The 15,432-nt window shown below is 32.3% G+C and overlaps 1 protein-coding gene across 1 annotated transcript in view; it reads right to left on the minus strand.

Moving 5' to 3' along the window:
• Positions 1–15,432, minus strand: part of LOC129224235 (DNA mismatch repair protein Msh2-like) — a 78,438-nt gene that overhangs the window by 53,382 nt on the left and 9,624 nt on the right. Inside the window, exons 4-5 of the mRNA XM_054858660.1 lie at positions 13,807–13,891; positions 11,368–11,513 (exon numbers count right to left, since the gene is read on the minus strand). Coding sequence (XP_054714635.1) covers positions 11,368–11,513; positions 13,807–13,891 — 231 coding nt within the window. The remainder of the gene's footprint in view (positions 1–11,367; positions 11,514–13,806; positions 13,892–15,432) is intronic.

Consider the following 15,432-nt stretch of genomic DNA (forward strand, 5'->3'; position numbering starts at 1 on the left):
GTGTGAGTGTTATTAATATTTTTTAGCCAACACTAAGTATTGTTTTCTACCTATCATTTGGATTATTCGAAGGTTTCGCTTATCTGCTGTTACCGTACCATCCTATTCCGCTGATAATCGAGAGTTTATTGTATAACAGTACAGAACCAATCAAACAATTTTTTCAAGTTTTCAAAAAGTTGTGTGGGTTTCTCGTTGTATATCTACTATGCAAATAGTTACCATATTTAAGGGGTAGGTTTTTAGGTTTTAAAACCCCTCTAAAATGTTTCAAAACTGTTCCAAAAAAAAATTCTCTTTCTTTTGCTGAAAAAAAATTATTATTACTACAGCAAAACCTCGCTACAATGCTATCCGATACAACGATAATATTTCGTGGTCCCGGTGAACTCGCATAGGAATTCATGTTATCCTCCTCTCAATATTGCGATATTCTCTACAGCAATAAACCCCTGTAAAGTGATGTTTTTTAAGTTTTCAACCCCTCTTTATTACGATAATTTGGTTTTCAAGTACAGTAAAATCCTGAAAGTAACCCCTCCTATTTATTTATTTTTTCTTTAAAAATGGTTAGCTCTAAGTTTCGCGCTACATTTTAAACAATGCGTTTCCAAAATGGCGTCGCGCTGGAGATAGTTTATTTTCACAAGTCAAAACAAAAATGCACCTTCCAAAATGAATAAAAAAGCAGAACAATAGTATAAATTTCTTTTGCAACAGATATGAACAAAAAGAAAAGGCGCCCTTGTATCAAAAGGCGTCTAGACCAAAGGAATAAAGAGCTGAAACCGTCCTTCCTCCCCCCTGAGATTGTTCTTTAATTTTGTTTAAACCACAATGTTTTTTTTTTCTTTTTGGGGAAAAGAAAACATGTACATGCAGAGGGAAATTAAACATCTAAAAATGCTTGCCGAGTAAAAAAACAGAAAATGCTCAATTTTTTTTTGAGTGAGTGGCAAATGAAGATGATCCGAAAAGGTGTAACATTCCCATCTGGTTGCGTCATCACTGTCACATGATCGACGAAAACGAAAGATTTGATTTTATTCACTAGTGTATTTTTCCCTAAGATGGCAGGGAGAAAGCAAATTTCATTTCAAGATAAACTTAACGTCATCAGCGATATTGATGATGGAATGAAGCAGGTTGATGCAGCTAAGAAATATGGATTATCTCAATCTACAGTTGCAACGTTCCTCAAGAAGAGGAAACATATTGAAGATGCTGTGAGATCAAATTCAGTTAATCCCAAGCGAAAACGACTAAAAGACGCGACTAATGAAAACATTGATGCTGCCGTCCTGAAGTGGTTTCAAGAGATGAGGGCAACAAATATCCCAATAAATGGACCCTTGTTATGTGCACAAGCATGGAAATATGCAACAATGCTAGGGAACGAAACTTTTAAAGCTAGCAATGGTTGGCTAATGCGTTTTCGGGATCACCACGGAATCACTTTCCAGGAAATTCACGGAGAAAAAATTTGCTCCGATGAATGAGGCAAATGCCTGTAGACAAGAGAAGATGAAAGATATTCTTCAAAAGCCCCAAAGCAGAATACTACTAAATTTGCGACGTACGTCGCAGAACAGATGCCTGAGCTGCAGAACAATTCTGTTCAAATGTGAGAGGAAAACTCAGACAAATATTCTGCAGAAATTCTACAGATTTCTGTGAAATTTCTGCAGAAAATCTGCAGCAGCTGTAGATTTTCCAAACCAAGATAAAATTTTGCACAAATTCTGCAGATTTCTTTAAATTAGAAAAAAATATAAAATTCTCGGAAATTACGATAATTTGACGGAAAGCTCACAAAAAATGTTGAATTTGCATAGTCATCTGCAGGAACTTTAGATTTACTTCAAACTTAAAGAAATCTGCAGAATTTGTGCAAAGTGCTCTCTTGAGTCGGAAGATATTTGTAGAAAATCGCAGTTCCTGCAGATTTTCTGCAGAAATTTTATTTTCTAAATCTGAAAATGTTCTGGTTTCCCTCTAGCGTTTTTGGATCCCCTTTCCCTTATTTTTCAAAATCAACCTTCATCCATTGCAATTTCCTCCATAAACATATGTTTTGGAAACATGCCAATATTGAAACATGTCCATTGTTGAAAATTGTGTGTCTTGTTTGAGATTTAATCCTTTTGCATCCTCAAAATATTTCAATTATTTAGAAAGTTTTGAAGTGTTTTATTATTTGCTTCCCTAACTCGACTCAATTTTATTTACTATTTTAGTAATTTATTTACTCACTAACATTATTTTTATTTCTCCTTCATGCTATGTAAAATTAACCAAAAAAACGTGGTTTGACACCTAGGTTCGGATTTTTATAAAATTTTGTATCTTTGTTCTTCCTATTCATTTTAGAAAGCATATAAAATATTTTTGGAGAATCTCAGTTGGTTTAAGTTCCACAGAAATGCATAGCATCAGTAAAGTTTTAAGAACTGAAAGAAAAGAAAAAAACCTGTATGAAACAATTTTGATTTAGGGTTTCTGATTTGTGGAAAAGCTCACGTTTGTTGCTTATGTATAGCTTAAAGTACTTGCAGAACAATTTTGGTCAAATGGTTTTACATTGCAGAACATCGTCAAGTATTCTGCTTTGGGGTTCAAAAGTATGCACCAGAAGACATTTACAACGCTGATGAAGCTGGGCTGTTTTTTCAACTCCTCCCTGATAGAACATTGGCGTTTAAAGGTGAAGAGTGTCACGGCTGGAAGAAATCAAAATAAAGATTGCTGTTCTTCTGTGTTCCAATACTACAGGAACACATAAAATTCAACCTCGTTATCGGCAAATCGTTGAAGCCAAGGTGCTTCAAGAATGTGAGAAGTCTTCCTGTGTAATATAATGCCAATAAAAGGGCTTGGATGACGTCTAAATTTTTTTCTGAATGGTTGCTGAAGTTAGATAAGGAAATGAAGAAGAGGAAGAAAAAAATTGCATTGTTGATTGATAATTGCTCCGCTCACACCTCAACTCCAAAACTACAATGCATTGAAATTGTTGTTTTTCCGGCCCAACTGCACTTCCATATTGCAGCCACTCGACATGGGCATAATTAAATGTTTTAAAGGATACTATAGGAAACGTTTGGTAGAATCGATACTTCTGGGGATTGAAAATAAAGTGGAAGACCCTTTTAAAGCTGTAAATGTTAAGGATGCATGTGACTTTATTGCTTGAAGTTGGTGGGCAGTAACAGAGAAAACCATTCTGAATTGTTGGAAAAAGGCCGGTTTAGGTGTCTTAGAAGATAAAATGTTATCTGATTGTGATTAAAATTCCTCAGACTGTGATATTTTATATGATCAGGAAATAGTTTTGAATCTCCAAACATCTGTGTCCCAACTCGAGGAAAAAACGGGCAAAAAATATGGAGTGAACGTGGAGGATTATTTGACAGCGGATGACGATCTTACTGTTTTCGCAGGAGTTACTGATGAAGAAATTGTCTCTGAAATTACGGGTGAGATGGAACATAGTGGAGAAAAAGACGATGAGGAGGAAGAAGATGATGATGATAATACGAGTTCATCACAATCCTTATTGTCGACCCAGGAAGCACTTCAATCAGTCAAATCTCTGCGGACATTTTTTTCAAGTCTTCCATAAACAAACGAGGATCCTTTTCGTGCTTTGGACTCAATGTATATCCCTTGTTGGTTGACTTAGCAGTCAAAAAAGCGGCCGAACAAACAAAAAATATTGGATTTTTTTCAATAAAAATGGATTTGAGGTATGTTTTCGAGCTTATTTTCGGAATTTATTTCAATTGATAGTAATATTTAATCATAATTAACACCTTGCCAATAAATGTATGACAAATATACTATATATAAAAACATTTACACCTAATTAATGCATATACTATAACATTTAAATAAAAAAACCTATTGAATTATCAAAATATATAGGCCCTCGATATAACAATATATCCCTCTACAACAATATATTTCTTTGGTCCCCGAAATATCGTTACAGCGAGGTTTTACTGTATTTTATTTTTCAAGTTTATTTGAAAAATGACATTCTTGTTTCAGAATAATAGTCCACATTCAGTGTTTTGTCTGCAGTAATTATGCTTGTTGTAGTTATTGTTGTATGCTTGTAGTAGTCTCACGAAAGAATACGGCGTTTTCCTTCGAATTTTGAATACCGTATATACTCGCGTATAGGTCGATCTCGCGTATAAGTCGACCCCCCCTTTTTCAGAGAAAAAATCCAGAAAAATCTAAAACCCGCGTATAAGTCGACCCCCATACTTTCCAAAAACATCGCGAATTATTTTCAAAGAAATTTCAAAATAATGAACACATTTATTTACAAATAAAATAGGAATTAAATAGGAAAACATTTCTAAAAGCCTTCAAACTCGGATTCCGAGTCGGACGCAAAAAAAAGTTCATTAAAGTCCGCTTCCGTCATCACCGCGTCATCCTATACATCGGCGGGTGCAGAATCGTCAATGATATCAAAGGATGCGTTCGACGAACCTCACCGGTCAACCGGTAAGTAACCAGTTACTAACCGCGGCGTTCTAACCGGTCGCTCCCGGTCGTGCTCGTCGAACGCACTTTCAGTCTGAATGGCGTGACTGTTGACGATAAATATTTTAATACGTTTCACGATATTTGTTAATTGCTGATTTGATCCTTAATAAAGAGGAATAAAATTATCTTTACTTATGTGTATTATTTAGGTTTTTTTAGTTATTATTTTTGAATAAGTTTACTTTTTCACACTAGCAACTTATCAGCGACTACCTGTAACCGCACATCGGCATTTCTCGTAGCTTCCCAGCTCTCGTTGATCGGAAAAAATTTTTTCGGAAAATTTGACCCGCGTATAAGTCGACTCCCCTTCCTTTGATCTCATTTTTTGGACAAAATTTCTCGACTTATACGCGAGTATATACGGTAACGCTAAAAAAAAACACTATAATTCTTTATATTTAACACCTTTTATAAGTGTCATAAAATATGAATTCCAGAAAGATTACTTTGAATGCACTTATATGAGTATACGCATCTATTCTTTTGAGTTATCAAAAAGACATCAAATATTTAACAGGGGTGAAGCTACGTACATCAGATTTTTTTTCTTTCATTCCCTCAATTTGTCATGCAGATATTGATTTAGCGATTTCCTCAATTTAAGGATAAATTTTACTGGTCCGGATTTGACTGCATTGAATCTCTGTACTCCTCAATTTAACGATTTCCTTGATTAATGAAATTATTAGCAAGTGTTTGTGACATCTGAAAATACTTTGGGGTAAAGAATTAAGTCTAATTAATGTCTAAGTGTTTCCTCGGGGAACATTTTTGTGTACATGATTCATCAAAACCTTAAGAAAAACATGAGTTAAGTTGTGAGATTTGCATCAATTACCACTCATAAGCTCTTAAAACCAGCCTTAGAAAGATTTTACCTTTTTTTTTTGCTGCTGCTAAAAATGCAATGGCTTTTGGTGGTTTTTTTGAGCAATCACGATTGCTTATTGTTCTCACTTGACTGTTTTGATGTGCTATCATTTTATTTTCCCGCCAGCACCCTCTGCAGTACCGCCGTCGGCTGGCTTCTCACGATGCTGCTCCTCTAGCCAAAACAGTCTTCTGGTTGCGTCAATATCCTACACTTACACGCATACATACACGCACCTACACACACATATACATTAGGGTCATTCCATGTCAAATCAACCAATCACTCAAAATGACCATCTCAGATTTTCATGAAACTTTCAGGGATTATACTGTTTGACATTCTAAATTCAGATCTACTTTTTAAAAAAATCTATCTTTTTTGGTTAATATTCATTTTTTAAATGTGTAAAAACTCACGTTTTTTTACTCATCTGTTGTGCATAAAAATGCTACAATTTTAGTTCTATGGGGTCAATACAGTTGGTTAACAGCTCATTTTAAAGAGAATTGCATGAGCTATAATTTGACATGCAACTTGCATATTTCTCTTGAATTTGTAATATTTTTTTTTAATTTTAAAATTTAAATTTAATTTTTTTTTAAATTAATGTTTTTTAAAAATTTTGAAAAAAATATATCTTTTTTAATATGTTTTAATAAATACATCCTAAAAATTTCAGAGTGGGGACATGATGGGATCAGCAGTTATAGCAAATAATGCATGTTTTTTTATTAGACATTTTTTTAGATAATTTTCTTTTACTTTTTTTAAAATCATATTTTTTTAAATTAATCTCTTACTTTTTAAAATTATTTTTTAATTTTATTTTTAACTAAGCAATTTCTAATTTGGCAACATTTTATTTTAAAATTATGATATAAATTAAAATATAAGTAAAAATTGAAAATGAAATGCATTAAAACCATTTAATGAACAGGCAGATCATGCAGCAGCTTGTTTACACACGTGTTGAAACACTCCCTTGACATGGTCAAACAGGTGTGTGATGCATTAAGTCCAATAGTTGAAGGAAGCTGTTCATTCTTATTCTGGCTTTCAAATAGTAAAGTAGGTTGTGTTTGATGTATTGATAATTGTGCTTTTTTAAATTTTGCTTAATTGTTTGTTTTTCAATAGATGTTCGCATATTTTAATAGTTATAAAAGTTGATTATTTTAAAATATTTTTGTGCAAATTTTCAAGGGTGCTTATTGGAATTTAATAATGACCTTTTAACCAAGCTTTAAAGAAAAAAAACATGACTGAAGCAGGGACTTTAAAAATTATTTCTTTGTACTGCTGCAATCCATTTAAGAAGCCTGGACAAGACTATTACAAGAAAAATTTAGGAACTGTGAGTAATAATGTATCAAAGCATCATAAGGAAGTAATTGAAGGCTATAAAACATGTGATACTTGCCGCAAAGCTGTACAAAAATTACCTTTAGTTACCTCAGATTATAAAGAAAGTTCAGATGAAGCTCTGAGTGAAACAGATCATGAGACTGAAATTTCAACCCCAGAAAAGTCTAAAGCTATTGAAATTTTAAATGAAAGTCTTGGAGTAATTGATGAAACTCCCATAAAAAAAATTCGTCTTAGTGAAAAGAAGTACCCCCAGACAAAATTAACTAAGATCACTGAAGTTTTAGGAATTCAACTATTTGGTTTAAGCTCAAAAAAATCAGATGATCTCATAAAGTTCTATTATGATAGTGAAATAATTAGCCGACTTAAAGAGAAATTCTCCAGTACAACTGACAAAAGCTTAAAACTGCAAATTTTAACAATACTTCCAGAAAGTTGGACCTTAAAGCAAATAGAAAGCGAATTTAAAGTGACAAATTTCATTGCTAGAAAAGCTAAAAAACTCATGAAGGACAAAGGAATAATGTCTGCTCCTGATCTAAAACCCGGAAAGGCATTAAGCCCACAGATAGCGAATCTAGTGAAACAATTTTATGAATGTGATGAAATCAGTCATCAGATGCCTGGTAAGAAAGACTTTGTTTCTATTAAAGTGGATGGAAGAGCAATTCATCTCCAAAAGTTTTTAATTTTAAATACCTTAAGAGAATCTTATGTGCTTTTCAAAGAACATTATCCTGATAAAAAAAATAGGCTTCTCCAAATTTTGTGAACTTCGTCCGAGAAATTGTGTTTTTGCTGGATCAGCTGGAACATTCAGTTTGTGTATGCGCTATTCACCAGAATGCAAAATTGATGATGACTCAGTGTAAGTTACCAGAATTGATTAACAGGGACAAACCAATCAAAACTTATAAAGACTTACTTAACTTAGTTTAATGATTTGAGAAATTCCTACAGACAAATGTTATTTCCGTAAATGTAACAACTGTCCAGATACTAATAATTTGAAATATCTTTTTGAAGATTCGTTTGAGCAAAACAGCATTGATACTGAAACATACAAGCAGTGGATGCAAATTGATAATAGGACTGCACTTGAAGCAATAACAAAACAAAATGATGATTTCTTAAATTGTTTGTTTGATAGTTTACCCAAACTGCTGAAACATTCTTTTATTGCTAGCAAACAATCTGCTTATCTTAGATATATGAAAAAAAATCTGGTTGAAAATCAATGTATTGTATTATGTGATTTTGCTGGGAACTACTCTTTCCTTCTACAAGATGCTGCACAAGGATTCCACTGGAACAATGCACAAGCAACGATACATCCTTTTGTTGTATACTACCTGGAAAATGCCATGTTACAGCACCTGAATTTAGCTATTATCTCTGATTGCATGTGCTATGATACAGTTGCTGTGCATTTGTTCCGGAGGCTTATGATAGCATACTTAAAGCAAAAAATGCTGCAAAGAGTAGACAACATTCATTATTTCCCAGATGGAGCTACATCCCAGAACAAAAATAAATGGAATTTTGTAAACCTCTGTCACCATACTGCAGATTTTTCTATTGAAGCAGAATGGAATTTTTTTGCATCATACCATGGGAAAAATGCTTGTGATGGTATAGGCGGCACAGTTAAGCGATTAGCTGCACAAACAAGTCTTCGTATGGTCTACAATGAACAGATTATGACCCCCCGTCAATTATATGAATGGTCTAAAGACAATATTAAAAATATCAATTTCATATATTCAACAGAAAAAGATTACGAAAAAGAATTAGCATTTCTGAAAACAAGGTTTGAAGAAGCCATAAGAGTGAAAGGAACTCAACAGTTCCACAATTACAGACCAAAAAACAAAAGCACAGTTTTCGTTAAATATTACTCCTTTTCACACCATACAAAAGAAGAGATAGTAAGCAAACATGATGATGCTGATAATTTGGACTTGAATGATATAGTTGGTTTTGTAACATGTGTATATAATAATGAATGGTGGCTAGGTTGTGTTTTAGGAATTGAAAATGAGGAGGTTAAAGTAAGTTTTTTAAAACCTCATAGTCCATCCTTTACGTACCCTCATATTCCTGATGTATTGGTTGTAAATAAAATGAAAATACTAACCAAAGTTGACCCTACAACACAAACTGGAAGGGTTTATAATCTCTCAGAATCTGAAAGTTCAAAGGCGAGTAAAAAGCTACTTTCCAAACTGAGGAGATGAAAGACTTATCTGCCACAAGGTATTTTTATGTATCGAGTTCTACTTTGTGTTTATACATTTCAAAATTACATCCTCAAAGTTTCTGTGCTAGTTCTGTTTACTGAACTTCAAAGGAATAAAAGATAACCAAAATTTAAGATTTTTTTTTAATTTAAAGGTTTTTTAATTAACCTCCTTGGTCCCCTTGTATCACATGTGATACATAAGTTTCACTGAAACGCAAAAACAAATTTGGGACCGGTTGTATCACATGTGATACAAATTGAAATACCGCATATAATTTTCTCGTTTAGTCAGCAGATGGTAGTACCTTTCCATGATAGGGATTTCAAGTAGAGTCTCAGAATCAAAACAAGGTGGCTGCGCGTCCTCGAAGTAAGTATTTTTTTCTTATTTATATACAAATATTAAACTCTTTTTAAGCTATGTATTTTCTTTGCATGTGTACTTTTTACTAGTTAACACCAAAAAAATAAAATTTTATTGAAATATTTAAGCATAATGACTTGTTAAATTTGTTTGTATCACATGTGATACAAAGGGTCCTAACCACTTTACAAACACACTTTTTTAATCTATTTTGTTTTAATTTTTTGAAATATTTTGGAAGAATTTGCAGAGTGATAATTATTTCTCAAGGTCAAATCTTTAGTTGAGATGTTTGCTTTTTATTTTCATCTATTTTTCATGATATTTTTTTTTAAATAAGTGTTTTTTTTTTTCCAGTGAAATATTTGACACCAGATGCAGTTTTGGAGCTGATGAATCGTGATGATTCTGATGTAAGTTCACTGTCAGACGAAGATGATTATCAAAGTGATCATAGAAGTGAGATGGAAGAAGAAGATGATCCGGATGTATCATCTGACTTTTTTTGCTCAACGCTTTTCACGAAAATAAAAAATAACGTTACTGTACCACTATGATACTACTAATATGTACCTAAAACGTCAATAAAGCTTGATTTTCATGTTGGATTTATTAAATGTATGTATTGTGTGGTTAAAGACTAAGATTTAATTATTTTAATCTTGCTTGATACTTAAAAAAATTCTGATTGTAGTGTCTTGGTCCTGATGTATCACATGTGATACATCCCCCCTAGCTGCTATAAATTAAAAATAATTTTTTTTATTGCACTTTTCTACATCATAGTAACCATAACAACTATTTAAGTACCTCTTACCAAATATCAAGCTTTTATTTTTCTCTCGGGTCTGAGGAGGTTAATTGAACTATTTATAGTTTCACTACAAAATGTTTATAATATTATTAAAAAAAACTAAAACATGTATATTTTGAAATAAATTTAAATTGTTAAAAATAGTTTTGTGCATTTAAAAAAGCATTTTTTATTTGTTTATTGTTTTTTTTAATTTTTAAACAAAAATGCTAAGTAACACCATTGCATTATTTGCTATAACTGCTGATCCCATCATGTCCCCACTCTGAAATTTTCAGGATAAATCAACTAAAACATATTAAAAAACATATATTTTTTTAAAAATTTTTAAAAGACACTAACTTTAAAAAAATTTTAATTTAAAATTTAAAACAAAAATTAAAAATGCAAGAAAAATATGCAAGTTGCATGTCAAATTAAAGCTCATGCAATTCTCCTTAAAATGAGCTATTAACCAACTGTATTGACCCCATACAACTAAAATTGTAGCATTTTTAAGCGCAACAGATGAGTGTTTTTTTTACAGATTTAAAAGATTAATAACTCATTAACCAAAAGAGATTAATTTTTTTAAAAAGTAGATCTGAATTTAGAAGGTCAAACAGTATAATCCCTTAAATTTTCATGAAAATCTGAGATGGTAAATTTGAAAATATTTTTTTTTATTTGGTTGATTTGACATGGAATTACTCATATATACACCTACACAAACACACAAATGCATACACACATACATACACCTACACACACACCTACATACTCACATACACACTACTCACACACTCATGCCTGCACACAGACACAAATACATATGCCTACACACACACTTATGCCTGCACACAGACACAAACACTTATGCCTGCACACAGACACAAACACACATGCCTACACATACATACCCTCCTACACTCACAAATACCCCCACACACAAACACACACGCCTACATACACACACACAATCGTGATTGAGAAAAACATAATTTGAATTCAAGGAGACAAAATTCAAATTAATCTTTTTTTTTTTTTTTTTCCCCTCCTTCCCCCCTACACACATACACTTTTCAGTCCTAATTTCTGCCTCTGGTTATAAGATACATACTTTCAACGCTACTCGTGTTTCTGACAAAGCATAATGCACTTACTTTGCAAACCACAGTCCATTGAGGTGTTCTTGCTGTTCCAGTGTTTTTCAGTATTTGAATTTTGTATTGTCGTACAAAGAGTAGGTGTTTCAAAGCTAAAGCTAAATTTGTTTTGCTTATATTTATATAAGTCAAAGATTCACCACCTACAAATAAAAAATATGATTAAATGTTTGCAGTCCAAACAATAGTAGAAAAGCAATTTAGAAAATTTTGTGTAACATATACAAAAAAATTAATACCACATATATTTGATTGTTTATTATCTATAAAAAGATAATTTCTGTACCTCAAGGCCAGACCAATGTAAGCCCAAAAATGGCAATTTTTTAGGTTATTACAACATTGTATGTAGAATCTTGTTCCATACTGAGCCATAACAATGTTAATCTCTACATCATATAAAATGAAGTCTCCAAAAAGCGTCTGTGTGTTTGAACTCGCAAAACCCGAGAATTACCCGTCCAATTTGGCTGAAATTTCCAGAGTTTGTTTCTTTAAGTCCTGAGAAGGTTTGCAGACCAGTTTGAAAACAATTCGATGAATAGTTCTTTTTTTATTCCAATTTAGACCCAATTTTCACATAAATTCCTGAATATGGGGGGTGAAAAATTACTTGCAAATAGGAATATTATATATCGTTGGAAAGGGAAGAATTTTCAGCGTTCTACGCAATTTGTTCCATGCTCTAAATTAATTTCCGCAGGAGTTTTTTACGTTTTTAGCTCGAATTTTTTTAGGCTTAGCTTAAATTTAGGTACTACTTTCTCTTTTAAATCCATCAATAAAAAGTGAAGGAATTGTCCCACAGCACCTTTTCTCTCTTTTTGACAGCATTGGAAAGAGCTGCTTTTTTTACTCCAGATGTAACTCAACTCAAGGTCAAAAGTTTTACCCTCTATCTCCATTAGAAAAAAATAACAAGCGAATTAAATGAAGTTCAAAAATCTGTTCTCTATTCGCGTTTTTAACCATTTTATTTTGCGTTTCCATGGTAACCCTTTTTGAATCCATTGTTTATTTCCATCTTTCTCATTTTCAATTCTTAAACTTATTTCATTTTGTGTTTCCATGGTTACGCCTTTTAAATCCATCTTCCTCATTTTATTTTAATTTCTTAAAAGTATTTTAGTATCTGTCGTCATTCTTTGCCAAGAAAATTTTGCATTGATGGTTTTTTCTTTCATTTAATTCTTGTTATTGAAGATACTTCACTTGACGCAATGGGTTTTTTTTTTCAAGGTAGACCGAGCAAAGCCGGGCAATGCAGCTAGTTCGTTTTAAAAAATTATTTTATAATTACTTACTAGGCTTTCAAGAGCACGAGTTCTAACATTTGTATGCCCGACGCAAATGTTTTTGTGCTTCCCAGCAAAGCAGTGACAATGTGACTTACCTTAGTCTGACCTTGAGCAACACAAAGTGTGTCGAAGTTGTTAAGCACCATAACATGTCCAATAGGAATTTCCCAACACTTTCCAAAAAATACTGATCCATTCCGACATAATTTTATATTGTCAGACTGTCAATTCAAGATTAATGTCAGTAAAAACACTACATGAAAAATTGTGTTCATTTTCTGTACAGTTCAATGCATAAAAATAAGTGCTCATTTTTAAAACCATGACAAATTTTTTTGATATTGATTAAGAAGTTTCAGAGATTTTTGAGAGTTTACTGCTGTTACACTAGCTTTAAATACATATACTGCTGACAATAAGGAATCATAAAATAATATTTCTTACTGCAGTAGTCATCTTTTTAAACGGAAAAAACTATTCTAACATGGGCACCCATATGCAAAATTGTAAGGGGGGAGGGGGCTCAGATACCTTCCCTGTGGTTTAGCAGGATATTTTCCCCATGGAAACCTATTTCAGGACAGATTAGAGTCATTAAAATTCGACATTTTTACTAACTTATTCATTAAAGAAATGTTTTTACATTTTTGCAAAGAAAAAAAGTACTAAAAGCAAGGAAGTTGTAATTTCTGGGTGGGGGAGGGGACTCGAGTCCCTACTTGCCTCCCCGATATGGGCGCCCATGTAATTGTAATTTTTTTGATTTTTTTATAATAAAGTCAAATCTTTAGATAATTAATTAGTGAAAATTCTTTCCATTGAGGTAGTTGCTGCAACTAATGATTAATGCTTTTCGTTGATACGCTTTTTCAGTAAAGTCTTTTTAAAAACGTATAAACGGTGCTTGATTGTATTTTTAAACTTTTTTGTTCAAGAATAAAAAAACCGAAAAAAAAACATCGACTGTAAAACATTGTTGCTTTAACAAGAACATCTATGTTCCAAAAGTATCAACATCAATGATGCACTCTTAAGAGCTTGTGCAACATTTTAGCTGTTTACTGGAGTTTCTTCCACTCATTATGACCTCATTGTCAAGAAACACATTTGTTTTTTTCTACATTAAGAGAAAACTTACCCAACTCCAAAGATTTGAGCTTTGATGCTTTAAATAGCTCTTGATTAATTAATGCAGCATCTGCACCATATACAGAAAAATTTTCCTGTTTGAAAAAAATAATAATATTAAGAAATGTCAAGCTAAATACACCATTTCATGCAATGCTAGTTAAAAATTCCTCTTTTTTACTATTTTCATAATGAATTAACAATTATGATTTAAAAACTTTAATTAATCAAATACTTAGATATCCTTCAATCAAACCGTATGATAAGTTTGCTATTATGCTAGTGAACGAGCTGATGTGTGCATCACATGACTTCCTTTTACTCCAATTTAATGTCATTTCCCCATTACTGGTAATTTTAATGTGATTCAATAATTTACTCTCTAAATATCACCAACAGTGGCCAAATTAAAACAGATAGTATTTAAAAAAAAATTTTAAAAATCGTCAAATTTGTCGCCAAGTTAGCGACAAAACTTGGCGCCCAAAAGACTGGCAATATATTGCCAAGTGTCCACCAAATTATAACACCACTTGAGTTTACATCAAAATTAACAATGATTTCCCCCAAAAAGGGGCAAAAGATCCCTTTAGAAACACCCGAATGCAACCAAAAATGGAGGTGCACAACTAGATCCAACTAGGAGTCTACGTATGAAATTTCAACTTTCTAGTACTTACCGTTCTTGAGTTATGTGACATACATACGCACATACATACGTCAGGAGAAAATTCGTTGTAATTAACTCGGGAATCGTCATTATGGATATTTGGCATGTCTATACGTTCTTAGGCACTTATCCACGTGTGGTCGAGTCAAAAAATAAAACCTCAATATTCATTCGGGGGTGAGTAAAATGGAAATTAAGGTCGATTTTTGAGTGAAAATTTTTTCATGAATACAATATTTCCTTTTTTGTAAACGGAAGTAAAAATTACAATTGTTGACGCAGTACAGCCTGTTAAGGCTCTTGTGCCAAAAAACTCAATAAAACTAAACCAACTAGTTAAAAATATGTATAAGTAAAAAATACTAGTTAAAAATGTACGTATTAATTAAATGCGCTAGTAAAAAATGTATTTAAATGTGCTAGTTAAAATGTATTATAATAGTTAAATAGTGAAAATTCGGACAGTTTTAACCTTTAATAAAGAGTAAAAATAAAGAACTACCAATAGCTTAGTGAGATATGGAAATTTAACACATTACTCTTTGGATTGAGAGAACTTAACTGGGTTCCAGCACATTTTTGAGAATAAATCTCCCACGCTTTTCTAGATTTTTGTATATTTTGTTGGTTTTTAAAGTATTTTTAGGAACAAACTCATAAAGCAAATGAAGACGCAGATTTCTTATAATTGTATATTTACAATTTGAAATCTAGAAGAAATAAGAAGATAATACCGTATTTTCCTGAAAGTGAATATTAGTAGAGTAAGGAGAAAACAAAAATGATAACATGAAATATAGGGGAGGGTGGGCAACAATGAGACAAAAAGCACATATTTTTCATTTTTTGTATATTGGTGAGTTTTAAAGCACAGAAACATACTTGATTATATTAAAGGTATCAAATTATAGTATATAGCACCAAATTTAGCTCCTTTAATGTTAGAAAAAAAAGGTTATGAGGCTT

The sequence above is a fragment of the Uloborus diversus genome, chromosome 6, assembly GCF_026930045.1.
Source record: "Uloborus diversus isolate 005 chromosome 6, Udiv.v.3.1, whole genome shotgun sequence".
Classification (NCBI taxonomy): Eukaryota; Metazoa; Arthropoda; class Arachnida; order Araneae; family Uloboridae; genus Uloborus; species Uloborus diversus.